Consider the following 21,430-nt stretch of genomic DNA (forward strand, 5'->3'; position numbering starts at 1 on the left):
CTGCTGCTTGAGCCCTTCACTAGACCTCCTAGCCTTTTACAGGAACTTATCAAACAAGAAAATTCTCTGGAAATTGCTCTTTGGAAATAATATTCACTATATATATTGACTGGAAGATATAACAGATTCTCAGAGTTGCGGAAGCTACTTTAGCTTGTAACTACAAGCTACCAACAAAAAATATCCAAATACATTAGTTATTTAATTGGGCAAAATCTTTTTAATTAGATATCAGATTATGTAATTTATAATTTAATCAGAGCAGTATTCATCAGACTCATGAAAAAATTTAATTAAAGGAATAGTGCACAGAAAAATTAAAATAATCCTATGATTTACTCACCCTCAAGGCATCCTAGGTGTATATGACTATCTTCTTTCAGCCTTTTATATTAAAGTAAAGTCCCCATGTAGTCAATTATTGTATCACTTAAAATGCATCTTTGATCACTAAAATGACATATTTAAACATTTTTTCGAGTGAAAAAAAAAAAAAATCTTCATGCCTTAAAATAGTTTGAATATAACTCTACACCCTTGCCTAATTTAATATTCTCGGATCAATAAATATGCAAATTAGCCCCGCCTCCACTCGCTCACACCAGCTCAAAGAGTCTACTGTTGCTGTAGCGATGAGCAATATATGCTTATATATTGCTTATATATGCATATATATATTGCTATATATGCTTATATATTGAAAAATATGCTATATATGCTTATTTAACTTCTTAGTGTTAAATAAAAAAACCTGAACTTGACGTGTGATTCCACACTAACTGACATATGCACACGAATTATGGTCACACGCTCAGAGCAATATTGTTTTAGCTGTGTTTTATAGTATTAACATATTTTGAAGGTCAAAAACATGAGCTTTATTGGCTTTACTTCAAATCAGTTGTCACTTTAATTTGCCGTGATATGCGCTCACACACTTGGCACAGCCCTTGCGACGGTTCTGTTGGACACATAACAATTAAAATGATTAGCCTTTTGCTTGACTACGTTATCAAACAGCTAATAATAAATATATCTCAGAGTCAGACAGCTGACTTCTTTGAACAATGACGCTTTGAACAACGTCAGTAGAGAAAGGCAAATAGTTCATCATAACACCATAATATACATCATACACCTGCTATATTGCTAAATCTACACAATTTTTCATATCAACAGAAAATATACCCGGATAACCTGGCTTCTTTCGAGACTTTCCTGCTTCAGAGCAGTCATAGTTAATGATATTCTAAAGCCAGCCGGGATGTTGTTGTGATTGGTTACAAGGTAGTCTGTGACGTCACAAACACCACCGATTTCAAACCGCGGGTCTTTGGTTTACTGCGGTTTTAAACATGAAATACTCAGGAATATGCTGTCTTATGAATTTGCACATGGTTTGTCTTAAAGCATATTAAAAACATTACATAGACATATAAACAACATTTAAAAAATGATTTTTCACCACAGGGGGGTCTTTAAATAATATCCTGGCTCTTCCCAGCTTTGTAATATTATTGAGTATTACAAGAGTTTTTGAAGCTTCAAAAAGTGCATCCATCATCATAAAATAATCCATATGACTCCAGTGGGTTAATAAATGTCTTCTGAAGCGAAGCGAGGGGTTTTTGTAAGAAAAATATGCATATTTAAAACTTAAATCGCTGGCTTCCGACAATGGCTGTACGCGTGTTTATGAGAGGGTTTACATGAAAGGTGTCTATTCTCACCTAAGCTTACGCTACGCCTACGTCATATGTCAGGTCAGAGGTCACCCTTCCACCAGAACTCGACCCTCTCATGATTGCGTGAGGGCCGTTAGCGGAAGCCAGTGATTTATAGTTTGTAAAGTTTTAAATATGCATTGACAGATATGTTTCATATTTACAATGTGAACTAAATAATTTAAATATGCTCTAACATTCATAGAGACGCGCATGCGAAAATACGCTATAATCATTTCTGTGGGCTGTAATGGAAAAGTAATATAACTAGTAGTGTAGTAAATTACTGTCGCCCAGAAATAAAACATAATGTAATAATATTACTTTTGAAAGGAGGAATGAGTATATTAGTCCAACACTTGTATGCAAGTGCATGTGCTGTGCATAGAGGAACTGACATGTTCTACAAAGACTCTCATGGATGCGTAAAGGAGGATACGGCTCAGTGAGACACAGTAATATGAGCCAGAACAGCCCGAAGCTCTTCCATTTCCTGTATGTTAATTTACTTGTCATCCATTAAGCATCTCTAATGCTGAAAGATGTACTGCAGCTCTGAGGCTTTGATTGTATCCAAGAGGATTTTTGTTTTATAAACATTGCTGTTTAAATGAAAAGAAAAGAAAAACAATATTCACCAAATTGCTTTTCCTTTGTCTTCTCGTCTACTAGTTTAAAGTATCTGAATGTGTCTGCCAATGCACTGGAGACAATCCCGCCGAGCAGCCAATCAGAGGAGAGCCTCAGCACCCTGCAGGAACTCTATCTCACCAGAAACAACCTGAATGAGAACTGCGCTGCTCTACTGGTGGGGCATCAGAACCTGCGGGTCTTGCATATGGCTTATAACCAACTGCTGTCTTTTCCTGCTAGGTACCTATACTTCACTGACACCTTGAACTAGGATACTTCCATCTAACATCATTCAAGGACGATCAGTGATTATATCTGTATAAATCACCTTTGTTGTGTTTTCAGCAAACTCAGTAAACTGGAGGTACTGGAGGAGTTAAATCTGAGTGGGAACAAGCTGAAAACGATCCCCTCCACTGTGTCCAGCTGCAAGAGACTGCACACCCTCATCGCCCACTCCAACCATATCAGCGTGTTCCCAGAGGTCCTCAACCTCCCCGAGATCAAGGTTGGTGTGCGTTTGGGTGATATATGATGATCAGGGCATGAAAGCCTGGCCATAAATATTGTAAGGATCTTAAGGGTCAACCACAGAGTCATCATCAGGTGGCAGTAACACACAGAAAGAAGAAAAAAGATGCAATTTTAAATGTACGGGTAGACAATTATAGCAATTTAGGTCACAAAACATTGTTTTAATAGAGATCATCATTGTAATATATTTAATATAAAATGTAATTTATTCTTATGAAAAAAGCTGAATTTTTACATTTAAATGCTAAATCTAAATATAAATGGTGAGAACATGAAAATTAGTGATGCTTCACAGAACTTCTATACCTAAATTTATCTAAATTGATTTAGATTGTTCATGTTTAGATTTAATGTTTCTATTTTATAAGGTTTATATGCATTATTTTGATTTTAATAGCTTGATTAATACTTTTATAAATATTCTTTTAATTATTATCATTATTTCAATATTTATAATATGGAATTGTGAAAATGGCACTATAAAAAAAGGGATAGTTCACCCAAAAATGAAAATGATCCATTCATTTACTTTCTTACAAAACCCCATGGCTTTGCTTCAGAAGGCCTTTATAAACCCCCTGGAGCCGTATGGATTATTCTTTATGATGGAAGGACTTATTTTTTTGGGGCTTCAAAAAGGGCGCCCACAATTCACTACCATTATAAAGCTTGGAAGAGCCAGGATATTATTTAATATAACTCCAGTTGTGTTTGGCTGAAAGAAAATAGTCATATACACCTAGGATGGCTTGAGGGTGAGTAAATCATGGGATCATTTTCATTTTTGGGTGAACTATCCCTTTAAGTCTGGCAAAATTAAATCGTTTTTACTCCCAAATCCAACAAAATTTTGTTTGATGTGGGCGGTTGTTTGTTAAACACATTATTTTTATATTCAGTGTTTCACATGAAGTATGCTGTATCTCGTCTGCTCTTTGTGTAGCTGGTAGATGTGAGCTGTAATGAGCAGACGGAAATCCTGTTGCCGGACTCTCTTCCTTCCACACTGCAAGAGCTGGACCTGACCGGCAACAGTAGCCTCATGTTAGAGCATAAAACACTCAACCTCTTCAGGTGAGGTGCTACTAAACAGCAGTCCTCTCCGTGGGATGCAACACAGTCCTGTCTACACTAATTATGCAGCTGATATACTCAAACACAGATGGTTAATTTCTTTTGTCTTTATCTCTCTGTGTCTTTCTCTCTTCCAGTCACATAAGTACACTGAAGCTGGACCAGAAGCCAGCCGTGACAGCAGGAGACGCACAGGGCACGTCCACCCTGTGGGATCATGGTTATGCTGAGATGTGTGGTCAAAGGAACAAGTGAGCAACATCTGGAGACATGAGAGTCAAAGATTTGGAAAGAATGAGTGTGTTTGTCAGTGTTGGTTTGTTTGGTTAAAGGAAGGCCCAGAATACCATCCCCAATTCTCTATTATATATTGAGAATATATTGGCTGCAGTGAAACTTCAGGATCTGAAGGCGCAAACTATTTTTTTTTTGTTCATTGCGGTCTAATAAAAAATTTGGTAACACTTTAGCATAGGGAACACATATAAACTATTAACTCAGACTTTTCCCTTAATAAACTCCTAATTTACTGCTTATTAATAATTAGTAAGGTAGTTGTTAAGTTTATGTATTGGGTAGGATTAAGAATGTAGACAAAAGATTGCCATTGTGAAACTATCGTGGTAATTTCTGTGATCGTGGCTCTTAATCAGTGGTCCTATGTTGTACAGTAAGAGAGGTTCAAAGAGGTTTTCCTGATCTTGCAACCAAAGATAGCCTACGATAATTTTCTGACGGTGTCAGAAATTCAGCATGATCAGTGCACAGTGTGTTTGCTGCTACGTCTACTGACCAGCCAATAAAAATACGACATGAAATCAACATGACATGGCGCTAAAACTTAAAACTGCTTACCTCAAGCTCTTTTCCCCTTCTTCTTTCACTGCTTCCTTTTTTTCAGCACATATAAAAACTACAATTGCCAAAGTGTGATTCAACATGGTCTTTTTGTTTACCACTAGCGCATACAGATGACGTTTTATTCTTCTATAGAAACTTGCATCGTAGCCTACAAGTCAATAGGTGTCATTATCGTACAGTCTACTACATGCATGTTCAGATCCATGTTGCACAGTGTGATTTGTAATGATCTTATAGGATTGCTAAAATCGTGCAGTTTATCCTGGGCTTAAGAAGATTTTTATGAATCTGGCCCCAGATATTTTGCCGACCAAAAATCTGGCTCTGAGACAACCAATTCACGAAAAAAGAAATACTTGGATGGCATAAAACCGCTGGCATTCTCAGAATAATCATACCGTTGGTTTTCACAGTAAATTTCGCAGTTTCCAGGGGCAAAACGCAGCAGGGGGGCTGGTTTAAATGCAGAATGCTTCCCATAGGCTTAAAGGTCTTGTTTCTACATGTTTAATGTGACCTCAGTGTGCATGGCTCCCCCTGCGAAGGGCATTACCTCCAGTTTCAAAGGAGTTAGTTTCAAATATCGCATCCTCTGTACTCTATATCCACCAAGGGGGGCCACTTTTGTGTGTTTGTCAGTGAGAGTGAGTTTGTGTATGTACCTATATAGGTATATCCATTACCATTCAGTGAAATGTATTGTAATGTGATATTGTACAACATTTTGGTTGGGTGTTGTTTTCATGAAGACCATTTCTTCAATTGAAATCTTGTGTTTTACCTGGGTTCAGGTTGTGTGTGTCTGTGCTGGCTGTGGATCACTTCGGGGACAGTCCAGAGGCTGCTTATGGGATTTTTGATGGCGACCGTAATGAGGAAGTTTCCAGGTTACTGCAGTGCACCATGGGAGATGTATTGGCAGAGGAGATACAGCACTCCAGTGTGGATAGTGTATACATGTGCAACACTTTCCTTACCTCTCATAGGTGTGTTTTGCACATTTTGATTAAGCATGATTTGATTAAGCTTTCTTTTCTTTATTCATAAATTTTGTATGCTTAAACCTTGCTTGTACAATAATTGGTAACACTTGATAGCTTGTCATTTAATAAGAATTGTATGAATTTTGGTCAGTTGTGACATGTTGCATTCAAATATTTTTGTTTCACTATAATTCACAAATAGCCTTAGATTTTTTTTTTTTTTTTTTTCAACCTATATTAATAATAAATGCATTTCTCTGGTTGCTGTTGTGCATTTTTGCAGGAAACTTGGCATGGCAGGCCAGAAGTTAGGTGCCTCGGCTCTGCTCTGTTACATCCATCATGAGTCCTCCGAGCCTGGCAGCTACTTTAGCCTCACTGTGGCCAACGTAGGCACCTGCCAGGCTGTCCTGTGTCGTGACGGGCAACCTCTTGCCCTCTCGAAAGTTTTCAGCCTAGAACAGAGCGCTGAGGAGATGGAGCGTGTCAAACTGGCTAAAGCTATTATCACTGAGGTATTGACTCTTTCTCAGTTCATACCCGTTAAGTCAACTGGCTGATGCTTCATGACGTCAATATGTCCATAAGTGAGAAGTAAAAGCTTTTTTGTGTCTTTAATCATTTGGCTCTTTTGTGCTGCAGGATAACAAGGTGAGTGGGGTGACATGCTGCTCACGGTTACTTGGCTGTTCCTACCTGTTTCCTTGGGTGCTTCCCAAACCCTGGGTGCACACAGAGCCTCTGTGTTCCCAGGATGAGTTTCTGATCCTAGGAAACAAAGCACTCTTCCAGAAGGTTTCGTACCAGGAGGCAGTAAGCACAGTGCTAGCTGTCAGAGACCCCCGCGCTGCTGCCAAAAAGCTCTGCACTCTGGCACAGAGCTACGGGTGCCGGGATAATGTTGGAGCAGTAGTGGTGGCTTTGCATATCGGAGAAGACAGCTGTACTTGCGAGCCTCCTCTTTTGACCGCAGAAGCACGAGGACCACCTGCCCCGACACCTTTACCAATCTCCGTCTCACCTGGTGACCCAGCCACACCATCATCTAGCAGCGGCATTGCCTCTGAGTTTAACAGCGAGATGTCAGCTTCAGAAGTGGGCAGCGAGGCTGGATCCACAGCCTCGGATGAACACCCCTCTTCGGGACCAACAGCTCGTCCGGAGCGCCGCTGTAGTCTACATCCTGCTGCTACCTTGTGTAACATGGGGCCACTGGTGAGCCTGGGACCAGGGGCGCACCCGGCTCTGTTCCAACGACAACCTTCCAGTGCCACCTTCTCCAGCAACCAGTCAGACAACGGGCTCGACAGCGACGATGAGGCTCCTTTAGAAGGTGTCATCTCAAACGGGAGTAAGCTAGAGGTGGAGGTGGACATTCACTGCTGTGCTTTTCAGCTACGGTCTGGACCACCCGAAAGTCCCAAGGACCTGGACGGCCGCCATGATTTGAGGGGCTCGGACTATCCCAACAGCAAAATGCGTCGGCAAAACAGTGTTGTGGTTTCTGCCACCAACGGCTGCCTACTGGCTGTATGTGGACGAGAGATCTCAGATCTGAAGAAGTCTCCTTCCACCTCCAGCCTCTTCGGAAAGAAGCTCTCTAATGGCTCGGTAGTGGCTCTGGAGGACAGCCACAACATCATTGAAGTAGCACTCGAGGCCCCCAAAAAGAAATCCGGATATTTTGCCGCACCAGCCCAGCAAGACCCGGAAGACCAGTTAATTATACCACCTAGTCTGGAGCAGGATGTGCGGGAGCAGCTGAGAGGCCAGAGCCCTGTGGTTCCCGGGCCACCGCCTCCTTCAACACCACCTTCGGCAAGAGACCCCAACTGGGACCATCCTCACCCCACCGTCCCCGGTCTCCACCCCACCACCGTCCTGCAACAGGATGTCTATGACACAGCTCTATAGTGGCTGCAAGCGGCACCATTGGAGCATCTCCGCATCATAGCACCACATCAAAGAGGCTAGCACGCACTTCCTGCCTTCGAGATATTCCAGTTCTTATTTAGCGCCGTCATCACGTGTGGGTCCCTGCATGTGCATTCTTATGGCTGATCGGCGGTGGCGTAGCCACCTCAGAGATGTGTAACCGGAAGGGTGGAAATGGGTGCAAGTGTCAGGACCGATGAAATCACGAAGATTGAGGTCTTTGATTGAGGAAATACATGGGCTATTCCTGACCAAAAACCACAGCATGGAGCTGGAGTACCTCATTCATCACCATGCGCGAGTTCATTTCGACATTCGCCCTTTATATCAAAGGTCACAGGCTTAAGTAGGCTCAATGATCACATTTGCCTTCTGGCGGAAAGATACTATCAGCTAAACTGAGACCAAAAGTTGAGAAAAGTGCCTCTTGAAGATGGTTGAGGTTCTGAGAGCCTTTACTGTTCTGGTGTACGTGCAGTTTTGTTCTCCTACCTTCCTATAGTGGCAACTAGTCAGTAATCTTCACCTTTGAAGTCTGTGAGGAATATTTCAGAGGGTCAAAAGGATCTCTTCCCCATCTGACCTGCTGGAAACATCCCACTCCATTTCATGGAAAAGAGTAGTTGTTGTGGAAAGATGTATTGTTGAAAAAGACCAGAGCTTTCGCCACCTCCCCTGATCTCCTCACTTGTATGCATACGGGATCTCCCAGACAAAGCCATGGGGGTCTCTGGAACACTCTGCACAATAGAAGAGTACAATGAACCCAACGTAACATTCAAGCCCTTACAGATCTACCTGGAGAGGGACTCAGCCTAGTGATGGAGGTCAGAGTGAGAACCTCTATTTCTTAGTACATCCATTTCTCAGTGGAAGCATTGCCACACCTTTATGGCTAAGGTCAACTGGGGAGCAGAAAGACCTCACAACCGTGTCTAAAATCATAACTTGAGCTGTCTCGGGTTGTTTAGAGTACTTGAAGTTTCGAGTGTGCCATGACTACACGACAGAGCTCATACTACAAAGCCTCAAGCCATGAATATGTCATTGGGTCTTTGTAGTAGTGTGGTTTTTCTGTTGATCTGAGTGAGTTTGGGATATTTTCTCATTATCAAGGAAAAAAGTGAACAGCTGACACTTTTTTTTTTTTTTTTGTATGAGAGGTACAGGGCATATGATATCATGTATTGTGCTGTGTGTGTGCGCTTTATTTTAGCCATGCGTGGTACGTACAAAAAAAGAGTTTTGTTTTATTTTAATAGGGGGACAAGAGGAAAAAGAAGTATTATTGCATATTGGGTTACTTGAGTTTGTAATTGCCACAGTCACAGTATCAAGGAATTCTGTGCAGTAAAACACTGTTCCCATGGTTTGAGGAGACATCTAGTGGTGTTCATTGGAAACAACGTTTTTTTTTTTTTTTTTTCAGTGTTTTCCCTGCAAGTTATTTTTTCGCAATTCATAATTACATTTTAATTATTTTTTTTTTTTTTTATAATAAAGAATTGGGAAAATTAAAATGAGGGAAAATCAAGTGCAAAGCCCACTGTTAATTGTTAGATATTAAATTTAGTGATGTTCTATGAAGCCCACTTTTTCTTTTGCCACTTTTAGAGCATCGGTTGTATTAAATTATTAATAATTTATTAGGTGCACTCTCACAATTCATTAGAAACGGTCTTTACACAGGTGTGCAGGGGAAACAACATTCCCTATCAACACTGAAACTTTGATGTACTTCAAATGTAGAAATCGCATCTCATAAAAAAAGTGTCAGCATTGGCATATTAAAAAATTCAGTACTTGAATTTGTAAATCATCCATGAAACATTCAACTTGAAAATGAGCTTAAGTACACTTGTATGCTCAGATATTGTTTAAGCCATTTCATCTCAAGATTCAAAAGATTCATTTTGTGAATTATATCCATTGCGGCGGACATTTTGAGTGTTTTTCTTTTTTTAATTAATATTCTTCATGGTCAGCTGGTAAATGCTCTTTGTGCCAAACTTGCATACCGATTGTGTTTGCTATATGTGTGAGAAAAGGCTGCCATGTAACTAATCTGGATCCCAGTATTTAACATCCAGGAACATTTTGAATTTTTTTTACTGTCTTTTACTGCCATTAACTTTTCTGCAAGCATTAGCGAGTCATCTGTGGTGTTAATTTTAATTGCCTACAGATCTAAAACTGTAGCTCTTGTGCCAAAAGATATGTAGTAGTGGTATTTGAAGGTAGGTGAGTTATTTTGAGAATTTCAGCCGTCCCTCGGGTTCTACTGAGAGCTGAAGCCAGTGGCATGGATGCAGCAGCCCTGCATGACTCATAGGGGTTTTTTTCTGTCATGGTCTTAAAGGTAGTTTTTCTTTAGTGTTTATATTCTGATTCCCATTTTTTTGCACACAAAAATGTGAAGTACATTTTACTGGAAATTGATCCCTAGACCAATACCTAAATCATTTAGAGCTTAAGTGCATCAAGTATTGTTGTACAATCATATAAAGTAAAAGGGTTTTACACTGTATAAGCACTTTGTACGTAGCTCAGAGAATCTATATACATAGACATATTTAAGAATTGCATTTTAGCTATTTGTTGAAATGCATATAAATCAACATTAGGCTGTGATTTATGGCCTCTTTTAGAAAGTAGATATTTTTTTCCTGTTATAACCCCTAAAATATGTAATTTCTTATGTTTGGTTGAGAGTAGAGATGTGGTTATTGAGGCACAACATGCTGATTCATACTGTGCTAAGAAGCAGAGTTCAAGCATTTGATGGCTTGCTTTGCTAGCAAGATGTAGTCTAACTCTGTTATTAGCTATGGAACTGAAATGGAAAGTCATTTTTCAAACAAATGTCATGGACACAGCAAATCATGCTGCTTTTGAGAGCACCTTAGACTTTGTATAGCCCTACAACATGATGCATATCTGCATCATAGTAAAAATGATATATGCTAAAATCATACTAATTAGATTATTAATATGAAATTATTAAGAATGGGACTGGGAAAATCAGTCTGCGGGTGTCAAGTGGAGCGCACTGTTGTGGAATAGTTTCTTCAGTCTAGGCAACAAGCTAGTTGCTTTGCCACATGGACAAATGTTGTATTTTAGGGGCCGTTTTACGTTTTCAACTAAAAATGTTTTGGCCATTTATTTACACGACAACAGCGTTTTGGGGGCCTGAAAATGCAAACTTTTGACGTCATGCGCGTGCGTATCACGTGTTTCTTTACAAAGTGACATCTACTAAATACAGCGTTTTTAAAGGTGCAGTGTGTAAATTTTAACGGCATCTAGCAGTGAGGTTGCCAATTGCAACCAATGGCTCAGCACCGTGCTCACCCCTCCCTTTCGAAGCACTTTAGAGAAGCTATGGTGTCCGACACAAAGACAAATATGTCGTTGTCTGAGACAGCAGAGTAGCAGTCAAGCAATGAGGTTTCTTCTTACTTCTAACAAAGAACGCTTCTATTGTGCGTATTCAACATAGTGACAATGCAAGCTGCCTCTAAAAACACCAACGAACACAGTGGCGAAATGCGCTTTGTAGAGCAGTTTGTCCGTTTAGGGTTACTGTAGAAACATGCTGGTGCAAAACGACAACTTGACATGGAGGGGGACCCACAGTGTATGTAGATAGAAATGGCTAATTCTAAGGTAATAAATACATAACGGTTCATTATGTAAGGTCTTTATACATCACTGAAAACATATTATATTGCATTTCTGTCAACCGATCCTCCTAAATTTTACACATTGCAAATTTAAATGTTTTCACAGAGCCGTGTGAACGGGGATCGTTTTGACAACATTGTTGCCTGTACGCGAGAAACAAAAAGCAAAGGAAAAACTTTTCCGTTTTAGTGCATTATACCCTTAGATCCCTTAAACATTTGTGCTCTGTGATCTCCTGGCCAAAACATGTTGTGGTGAAACTGAGCAAACATTTTTGAAGATGTTAGCCAAATGCAGTTTTCCTATGCGTTATATTCAAATAGCCATAAAGTTTATATTCATCCGTTAAATGGAAGGACAGAGGTGATTCTTAAAGGGATAGTTCATCCAAAAATGAAAATTCTGTAATCATTTACTCACCATCATGTGAGTAAATTAACATTTTTTGAAGAATGTTGGTAACCAAACAGTTTTGGTTACCTCTGTTCAACAGAAGAAAGAACATCATACAGGTTTGGAATTACAGCAGAATTTCCATTGTAGGGTGAACCGTTTCTTTACCGGAAGAACACAAAGCACAGAACATCCCGCTTAAATTACATATTAGAATTTTTTATTATTACTATATTTTAACTTTATAGGACATTTGGGGATTCTAATATTCTATCATGGAGCATGAAATATATATTTCTTTTTTAAAATGTGATTAGGATGATTTGTATGCCAGTGTGTTAGTGGTGTCTTAGTTGGGCATTGCACTAGAAAATGATCTCAAACATGTTTATATTCAAACTGAACATAAACGTTAGAGAAAGCTTCTTTTTTGTATCAGATTCAGCACATTATTGAATTTTCTGTAAGTTTCTCTCATTTTATAACTCTTGTGGGAACACTTACGCAGAACAACATGAACATGTTACAACACAACAGTGATTTAGAAGATAAAACTATGATATAATCACAAGCAATTTTGGATATTAAAACTTTTTTTTGGTCTTTTTTTTAGGTTAAAGTAATTCCTCTTATCACAGCTCAATTGTAAGCAAGCCATTTATAGGTCGATTCCCACAAAAAGTGTAAACATTCTGGATTTTTATCTGCGTGTGCTTTGTGCTTGACACAGAAAAAGGTCTCAATCAATGGTGTGAACTTGGGGGTGGGGCTATCTGTTTGTCTGACCAATGACAGATGGGGGAGTGTTGAAAACAGTGATCATATTTGCACTTCCATTTGGCAGAAATGTCTTCACCTAATTGTTGGCCTAATTTAACAATACAGTATGTTTCTGCTTTTCTAAGTTTTGACTCGACCTCCAGTGAGGTTATCTGAAACATGCTTCATCTTCTGTATCTTTAACAAAGAAAGCATTCGCCTCAAGTCAGTGTGAGAGTTGTTGTTGGTGCATGACACGTGTGATTGTGGTTTTACCCTGACAGAGATAATATTTTCATTCGAACGCAAAAACGCATATTTATCTGGCGTATACATTGACATTTTTGCACATAATCATGGTTCGTTCTGGACAGACGAGGGTTAAGATGAAGTTCCTGTTGTTTGACATGTGACCAAAGCTTGATCTTGTCATCATTTTATGTACATTTTGTTTTAAAGAGATGCTTTAATATTTCCTCTCAATGCCAAGAAGCTGAGGTTTATTTTTGTACTTCATTGTTTCATGCAAATTTATAGGTCCTCCAGTGCAGAATCTAGGATTTAAGGGTTCTATGGTAAACCGTCACCCATCAAGGTACTATCGTTGAAGATACTAATTATTCATGTATTTAATGTGAGAAGCATGCCCTATATAAATGAATATAAATATATAATATAAAGAATATATTATCATGTGATTATTTGTATAAAATATTAACTTTTGTTTATAAGAAATTGTTTTAATATCTGAAGCATAATGTATATTATATTTTTAAGTTTCTATTTTAGCATGCAGTACACTGCTGAATATTTTCATTGTGTTAAATTATTTAATTGTTTTTAGTTTAGGAGATCATTTGAGTTCAGTAAAAGGACTAAATGCGAGCACTTTTGCCGTCTGTCAGCTAGGACTGTACTTCTTGGGATTTTTGAGTGGGTTCTGGTTCATCGTTTCATTTCAGATGCTGCTATGCTTAGTTTTGAGCAGAAAGCTGTATTTTTAATTAACTTTTCAGCCAAGTAGCAATAAAGATTTTTACTGTGAAACATGTGTCTTTGATCTCACAACAGTTCTTTATCAGATGTATTTGCATATTTGTCTCAAAATACTTTAAATATAGTCTGTAAAATAGATGCACATATAAAGAGAAGAAAAACAAATGATTCAGCTTAATATGGTGAATTACAAACTGTGAGCCATTGGCACCAAAGGAAATATAGACATAATTAACTCATGAATATGCAGTAGACTTCATTTTGTTAATATAGGTTCTTTTTTTGTAATCGATGAAAAAAAAGTATGGTAACACTTTACATTAAGCCTTTGTATAATGCATTAAAGGTATTCATAATGTACATTATAATGCATTATATAAAAAAATAATTGAAAGCAAAGTTAAAATGCATAATATTAGCAGATTCCTTGTTGCATCTGAAATTGGTTGTACTGCATTATACTTTCTAAAGGTGTGTTCAATGAATACATAAGTATTATAACTGTGCTTACAATTATTCATGAGGCCATAAGTGCATTACAAGGCCTAATTAATGCATTAAATATGATGGCTTTAAGTAAATTCCAACAAAAAGTATTTTTATAAAAGTATAAAAATGTGCAAAAGTATGGATGCTTGTTTCTGCCACTAAATAAAAACAAAAAAAAAATTAAAAAGGTAATTGTGACTTTCTCACTATACTTTTTTTTTTCACAGAATTGAGATATAAACTCGCAGTCTTAGTCAGAATTGTCCCAATTGTGACTTTATATCATGCATCTGACTTTATAACTCATAATTCTGACTATATCGAGTAACTGACTTTATAACTCGCAATTCTGACTTTATAACTTGCAATTGTGAGTTTATAACAATTGAGAAAAAAAAAAATCTTTTTTTTCATGGCAGAAACAAGCTTCCATACAAAAGTCCCTTATAATAAACTTTGAAAAAATTGGAAAATATATATCCTTCTGACATTGTAAAAATACTAACTTATGCATTTACATGGTTGCAAGTAAGATACATGAAATAACATAACACTCAGAGGTTGTTGTCTACCGCCGGCCTCTGCTTCATCTTCCGCACTCTTATGAAGGCTTTGATGGCCAACACTGCACTTATGGGGAAAATAATAATCCCCAGAACACCAAACAACCCTCCTGCTATGTCTGCCCCATTGAGATTGCACTCAAATCCTCTGTGACCTTTGCTGCTGTACATCGCTTCCCTCTCTTTACAGATGGGGTTGTTGTAGATCTCCTGCAGCTTTATGAAGTAGAAAGCGAGAGCAGGAATAAAACCAAGACCTATGAGCGCATCCAGCAGGGCTTCAGCCAGCAGCAGAGGGGGGAAGCGGTAGGGCATGCGAAACACTCCGAGGGCCAGCAGGGCACAAACATAAAGCATCAATGCCCCGCCGCATGCCATGCTATAGACGTAAGGGGGCAGTTTGAGCTGGTAGAACTGGTCGTCGAGCTGCTGGACCTTCTGTGCTTCTGCTCCAGTGAATGCGTTGGCTCCTCCATAATAGTACTGGTACAGACCGCCTAAGCTGGCGATATCCCGATACCGACCCGAGTTACTGTGGTTCACTCCAGCACAGATGATAATCAACAAGCTTAAAAAGAATTCCATGGCCTGACAGATGCCTACAGAACATATGCACATTAAAATATATTTCATAAATACTGTTTGGGGTCAGTACGTTTTTTAAAAAAAAAAAAAATTAGTAGTTTTTTCAACAATGATGCATTAAATTCATCTAATGTGACATTAAAGACATTTTATAATCAGTGTTGTTGGGGGTAACATTACAAGTAATGTGAGTAATGTAATCAGATTACTTTTCAAGTAACTACTTTTAAATTTACAAAATATCAGTTTTTAAAACAAGTAGCGCAAATTACTGTTTATAATGTTACAAAAGATTTATTTAAAATAAATGCTATTCTTTTCAAGTTAATCAAAGAATCCTGAAAAAATGATCACGATATTCACAAAAGTATTTTCACTGTTTTCAACATTGGTAATAGTAAGAAATGTTTCTTTAGTAGCAAATCAGCATACTGGAATGATTTCTGAAGGATCATGTGACACTGAAGACTGGAGTGATGATGCTGAAAATTCAGCTTTTCCATCACAGGAATAAATTACAATTTACAAAATATTCAAATAGAAAACAACCTTTTAAAACCCAAAAATGAAAAGTTGATGATTATCTACTTACCCCCAGCGCATCCAAGATGTAGGTGACTTTGTTTCTTCAGTAGAACACAAATGATGATTTTTTGCGGTCTGTCAGTCGTATAATGCATGTCAATGGGAATTCCATGTATGAGAGTCAAAAAACACGACTAAAAATTAAACCCTGCGGCTCGTGACGACACATTGATGTCCTAAGACATGAAACGATTGGTTTGTGCGAGAAACCGAACAGTATTTATATAATTTTTTACCTCTAAGACGCCACTATGTTCAACTCCGTTCAGCATCCGGTTAGTGAGGTCAAAAAATGCTCTCTGCTGACGGAACTGATGTCTCGCGCTTTGCTTCAATGAGAGCGAGACATTCCTTCCGTTGTCAGAGTGCGTTAAGACCTCACTAACCGGATGCTGAACGAAGTTGGTTATAGTGGTGTTTTAGAGGTAAAAAATAATATAAATACTGTTCGGTTTCTCACACAAACCGATCGTTTCGTGTCTTAGGACATCAATGTGTCGTCACGAGCCGCAGGGTTTAATTTGGATTTGTCTGTCATGTTTTTTTTTTACTCTTATAGGTGGAGTTCCCATTTACACGCATTATACGGCTGACAGACGGCAACGGTTGGAGTTAAAAATCATCATTTGTGTTCTACTGAAGAAACAAAGTCACCAACATCTTGGATGCCCTGGGGGTAAGCAGATAATCATCAAATTTTCATCTTTGGATGAACTATCCCTTTAAATTGCAATAATATTTCACAATATTACTGTATTTACTGTATTTTTGATCAAATTAATGCTTTCAAAAACATTAAAATCTTGACACTCAATGGTAGTGTATATAAAAACATACAAATGTCTTTCATTTCAGTGCAAAACCACTGAAAGTAGTGAAACTACTAACAGTCATTTTTTATATATTTATATTTATATATATATATATATATATATATATATATATATATATATATATATATATATATATATATATATATATATATATAAAAAAGACTTCAGATGCAAAAGCCTCTGAGTACCATCTGAATTTTCTTCTAAAAAGGCCATTTTTGTCAAGCTTGTATGTTTATGTTTAGTTATTTCACTTTAATGGCAATGAAAAGGACCTATTAATTACTATTACAGTGAAATTACTGGCCCTAAACATACAATCTTGATAAAAATGCTCATTTTATAAGCAAATTTCAGATGGCACTTAGAGGCTTTTGCATCAGAAGTCTTGATATACTAATTATTAGGTTAGCAAGACAGTTTCGAAGTAGTTTCTCCAGCATAATCATAAAATTAGTTTACCTCTGCTTGTTGTAATGTATTTTAGGTTGTAAAGTGCCCCTTTATGATTATGTGGTTGACTGTCATCATAGTATGAAGATGAAGTCTCGGTGTAACTGGGCCTGTAAAAAATAATAAAACAATCAGGGCAGAAAGTCACAGAACACATGCATATTTTTGCATGTTTCAGAACAAATATTTTTGTAGATGAGGAAAAGCACATCAAAATCATTCCTTACACTGTCTGACTATGGTAACGGTTGGCTTCGTACACACGGGGGTCCCTCTGAGTGTCAGCATATCTCTGTTTCTCTCTGTGGCTTCGTGTTTGGTCGTCTTCATCAGGTGTTCTTCTGTCCTCTCTGGATCTCCTGTCCTGTCTGTGTTCACGTCCCCCTTCATCTCTCCTGTCTCGACTAGAGTAGTCTTTGTCCCTTGTGTGATGATGCCGGTTTGATTCTGCCATTGCCTAAGAAACGAGAACCCATTATTTTTTATAAACGTTGTGGAAACAGCGATTTGAAATGTTTCAAAAAAACGTTAAAGTGTCCAGTTTTCTTGTCATGATTGAAACATTATTTAAAAGGTTATGAAAACGCTAGAACATTCTCATAAGCTTAATTAGTTATTTTTACTCACAATATAACATTCTTTGAACATTTATTTGTAATATTCCAAGATTAACATCAACATTCAAGTTCAAATCATATGGATGTTCTAAAAATGTACGTTTTCTCTTAACATTATGAGATTGTTCATCAAGTAAACACCTCATAAAGATTCCAATCACGTTGTTCAACATCATTTACATAACCTTTACAAAACATTAGTGAAAGTTACTTTGAACGTTCCGTTAACAGATGAGATAAGTAGCCTGTATTTCACCAATATCATGTGTTTCAAACTTGATGCACGTTCACGTGAGTAGCTATAAAGTCCCCGGATAATGAAACCAACACACAAAACATCGGAGTTACAGTATCAGTTAACTGATGTGATTGAACTGGTTGTGGTTTCAAACATTTATTCAATCTCTGAACTAAAAATATTTTTCAGTTTAATCATAATTCTTTTATAAAGTAAAGTAAACGTTTAAAAGTTTATCTAGTCACTCCGTATACAAGAAGGTATAATTTCCTGAATTAAATCACCAAAATAAGCCGTACTAGGCAACGAAAAACTACATGTAACTCAGTATTAAAACAATTAATTAATCTGGAGCCTACCTTTTACCAAAATAAACGAAATAGGCAGTGATTTGTCTGAGTTTCTTCTTCTTCTTTCCTGTTTTTCGTTTGTCTGAGTTTCGTTCAGTTCTCTGGGGTTATTGTTGCGGAGCTGCACACCTGTGAAACCTGTCTGACTCTGACTGACTCCGCCTCACAGACGCACATGCGTCATGACGCCACACAGAGGCTGCGTCCGAAAGCTTAAAGGGATACTTCACCCAAAAATGAAAATTTGATGTTTATCTGCTTACCCCCAGTAGTGTTAATTTCGTCAGACGAGACGAGACGAGACGAAATATGTTCGTCAACGACCTTTTTTTCATGACTAAGACGAGACGATGACAAGACTGCACCACTGTCCAAAAACGCTGACTAAGACTAAATTAACATGCATTATTGTTGACGAAAAAAGACGAGACGAAAATGTTTTGTATGAAATAAAAACTAAGATAAAATCTCTCTTCATTTTCGTCTACAATAGTCTCAGCGAGGCAGTTGTTATAGCTAATACAACCCCAACAGGCTGATTAGGCTGACTACCTACCAAATAAATCAATAATTTGACACACAATGATGATTTAAAAAGGAGTTTATTGATTTAAAAATGATTGTATTGCTTCCGCTAAAGAAAATAGTGCGCTCCGTCTCTACGGTTAGAATCCTGTGTGTCCATGGCAACGGTGTGTTATAGTTAGCAGCGGTCTGTTATCAAGAAATAAAATAGACCTTTTTCACAAGAATCGGAAATCACGTGACGATGGGTAAAGTTAGTACCGCTGTGCGTCTATTAGATTGATATGCTTTTTCTCAAATATCGCTTCTTACCTTTTCTGTTTTCCAACCTGCTGTTGTATAATCTACAAATAAATTATTTTCTACTGGTTTGTAGCTTAAACGGCCACTCAGACCGTTGCTCGTATTTACCGGCAGGTGGATTTATATCACCAGCTGTCATACAGTAAAGGCTACACAGCTACTCATTCAGCAATTTCCCCGATCGTATCACTTACGACGAACATTATTTATATAATTAATTAATAATAATAATAATAAAAAAAAAATCACAATAGGCTAGGGGATATAAAGTCGAGATACATAATATTGTCGTTTAATATGTTTTAAAAATATATAGCATGTAATCTCATATGGCATCACATCCCACATTCAAGCATTATGTTATAATTAATCCTGATCGTTTAAAATGATTAAACTAAGACATAATTAATTTCCAACACCACACTTTACAACTATCAGTCTTTGCATTAATGTTGCAACAGCACAACACTGTGCATAATACACACTTTATGATGATGACGACAGGAAAATACGAGTGAGAGACTGAAGTGTTTATATCCAGAAATATCAGGGTGCGAGCGGTCCTGTTTCATGAATCAGAGGATCAGGCTTGTGTGATAAGGGAGCTGCCAGCTGATCATTTCCCCAGCACGTCACTAAAAACAATCTATATAGCGCACATCCCAATGTGCATATCCAGCCTAAACAGTACTGAATATTACTAATGTCACATAGACTACTATTTAGGATGTATAGTATGCACGTTGAGAAGCAGGCACTGTCTTTACAGCACATGGAGCGCGATAATGCACAGCCGCGCCAAACAGACACGAATAATTTAACCAGTTTAACCGCCATCACTTTGAATTATTTATTAAATGTAGATCTTAATGAGAGCTCTGTAGTCTCACCAATAATTCACCAAGAACGTTCAAACATTTTCATGGCATTTAATTCGTAAAACGACTTTGATTCCCGAGCTGGTTCTGAACAAGGCTATCTATCACTGCAACCGGAAAAACCTTTGCACGGCGAGGGCTATTCCGGAAGCCAAAAACCAGGAAGTGAGAAAAAGGTCTATAGTGTGTGCGTAGAAAGAATTCGTCCACACACCGCTCAAAAAACAAAAACAAAAAAACAAACAAAAAAACCCCACAGTGCAAGTCCACCGTCTAGGCAGGCTTTTTGTGTTAAATTATATTTCCTGTCGCTGCGCAGGTTCTTTTATTGTACGTGACAGCTTATGTCCCGATGACCGGTCTTTGCATTACGATTAAAAGCATTATCAATTAAGTAAAAAAAATGTGATGTTCAGTCAAGTTCGAGTGTATGCACTGTTTAAACGAGTGTTCTCAACTTCTCACTGATTATTTTGTGATTCGCGGAGTTTTGACAAGTTTTATAGCCTTGATATTGTTTCTTATTCAAAAGTGGTGACAGAAAAAACTAAGCACCCCCAACCTGAAACCTCTTCCCACACCCCTGTCACATTACATCATAAACAAAATTAATAATTAGGCTTAAAAGCAAATGTATATGTAAGGGAATCAAGTTTAACAATTACATGTAATATTGCTCCAAATATCAATAATGGTGTGTGCAATACCATGTATAACTTGCATTAAGTTGGTAATTTACTTTATACTTATATATAGTTTTGATCTTAGGCTTTTCATTAAGTTTCATTAAGTCATATTTATTTCCACTATAACACGTGTGTTCCTGATATTATTGCATTTAATGAGGCCTCGTTGTATTTATTCTTACAATAGCTTCTAGATATGGTCAAGCAACCAGCCAGGAAAGAGGAGAGGCCATCTATGTCTGACTAAAAACCTTTGTAACTTAAGTTGTCAGTCGGAGTCTGTTGGGCCCCAGCTTTTGAATTGTGTTGGTTAATATAAAATACTCTTCAGCACAGGTTAACCATTTGTGAATGTGTCTCCTAAATCAGAAATTGAAAACCAGACACATTTAACATTTGCATTCAACAAAAATCATTCAACAAGTGTATTTTGTCAGGTAATTATGACATTTAACCAATGTTTGAGATATGTGAAACACTTTTTTTTACTGAAATGTTTATCAGTAATAATCTCAGTAATAATGTGTTATTTTTAAAAAAAGACTACAATTTTTTGACTAAAACTAGACTAAAATTAAAAGACTTTTAGTCGACTAAAACTTGACTAAGATACCTTGAGTTTTCTTTTGACTAAAACTAGACTAAAATGACGAGACGTTTAGTCGACTAAAACTTGACTAACAAAAAAAGATATGTGAATGTCTAAATATGACTAAAACTAACAAGGACATTTGGCACAAGACTAA

At 37.6% G+C, this 21,430-nt stretch overlaps 2 protein-coding genes across 4 annotated transcripts in view; one reads left to right on the forward strand and one right to left on the reverse strand.

Annotated features, from left to right (window-relative positions):
- The window catches only part of phlpp2 (PH domain and leucine rich repeat protein phosphatase 2), an 84,923-nt gene extending 75,685 nt beyond the window's left edge, over nt 1-9,238 (forward strand). For both annotated transcript variants that reach the window (XM_067400037.1, XM_067400038.1), the window contains 7 exons: nt 2,397-2,597; nt 2,703-2,865; nt 3,835-3,965; nt 4,103-4,216; nt 5,618-5,812; nt 6,093-6,324; nt 6,452-9,238. In XM_067400037.1, coding sequence (XP_067256138.1) covers nt 2,397-2,597; nt 2,703-2,865; nt 3,835-3,965; nt 4,103-4,216; nt 5,618-5,812; nt 6,093-6,324; nt 6,452-7,723 — 2,308 coding nt within the window. In that variant the 3' untranslated portion in view covers nt 7,724-9,238. The remainder of the gene's footprint in view (nt 1-2,396; nt 2,598-2,702; nt 2,866-3,834; nt 3,966-4,102; nt 4,217-5,617; nt 5,813-6,092; nt 6,325-6,451) is intronic.
- marveld3 (MARVEL domain containing 3) lies at nt 9,141-20,100 on the reverse strand. 2 transcript variants are annotated; one of them, XM_067400040.1, is made up of 4 exons: nt 19,130-20,100; nt 17,315-17,544; nt 17,097-17,197; nt 9,141-15,230 (listed from the first exon to the last, which is right to left on the reverse strand). In XM_067400040.1, the coding sequence occupies exons 2-4, from the start codon at nt 17,539-17,541 to the stop codon at nt 14,623-14,625; spliced, it is 936 nt and encodes a 311-aa protein (XP_067256141.1). In that variant the 5' UTR covers nt 17,542-17,544; nt 19,130-20,100; the 3' UTR covers nt 9,141-14,622. The 2 variants fall into 2 exon arrangements, with proteins under 2 accessions (XP_067256141.1, XP_067256140.1); XM_067400039.1 differs by lacking the exon at nt 19,130-20,100 and adding an exon at nt 18,302-18,831.
- Nucleotides 20,101-21,430: the final 1,330 nt, after the last annotated feature.

This window comes from Chanodichthys erythropterus, chromosome 11, assembly GCF_024489055.1.
Source record: "Chanodichthys erythropterus isolate Z2021 chromosome 11, ASM2448905v1, whole genome shotgun sequence".
Classification (NCBI taxonomy): domain Eukaryota; kingdom Metazoa; phylum Chordata; class Actinopteri; order Cypriniformes; family Xenocyprididae; genus Chanodichthys; species Chanodichthys erythropterus.

Coding starts and splice junctions, on each gene's coding strand:
- marveld3 (XM_067400040.1), bottom strand. CDS start 17,541: ATGGCAGAATCAAACCGGCATCATCACACAAGGGACAAAGACTACTCT. Junction 17,198..17,314: donor CGTTACCATAGTCAGACAGT/GTAAGGAATGAT, acceptor TATTTTTTACAG/GCCCAGTTACACCGAGACTT. Junction 15,231..17,096: donor ATACATTACAACAAGCAGAG/GTAAACTAATTT, acceptor TATGTTCTGTAG/GCATCTGTCAGGCCATGGAA.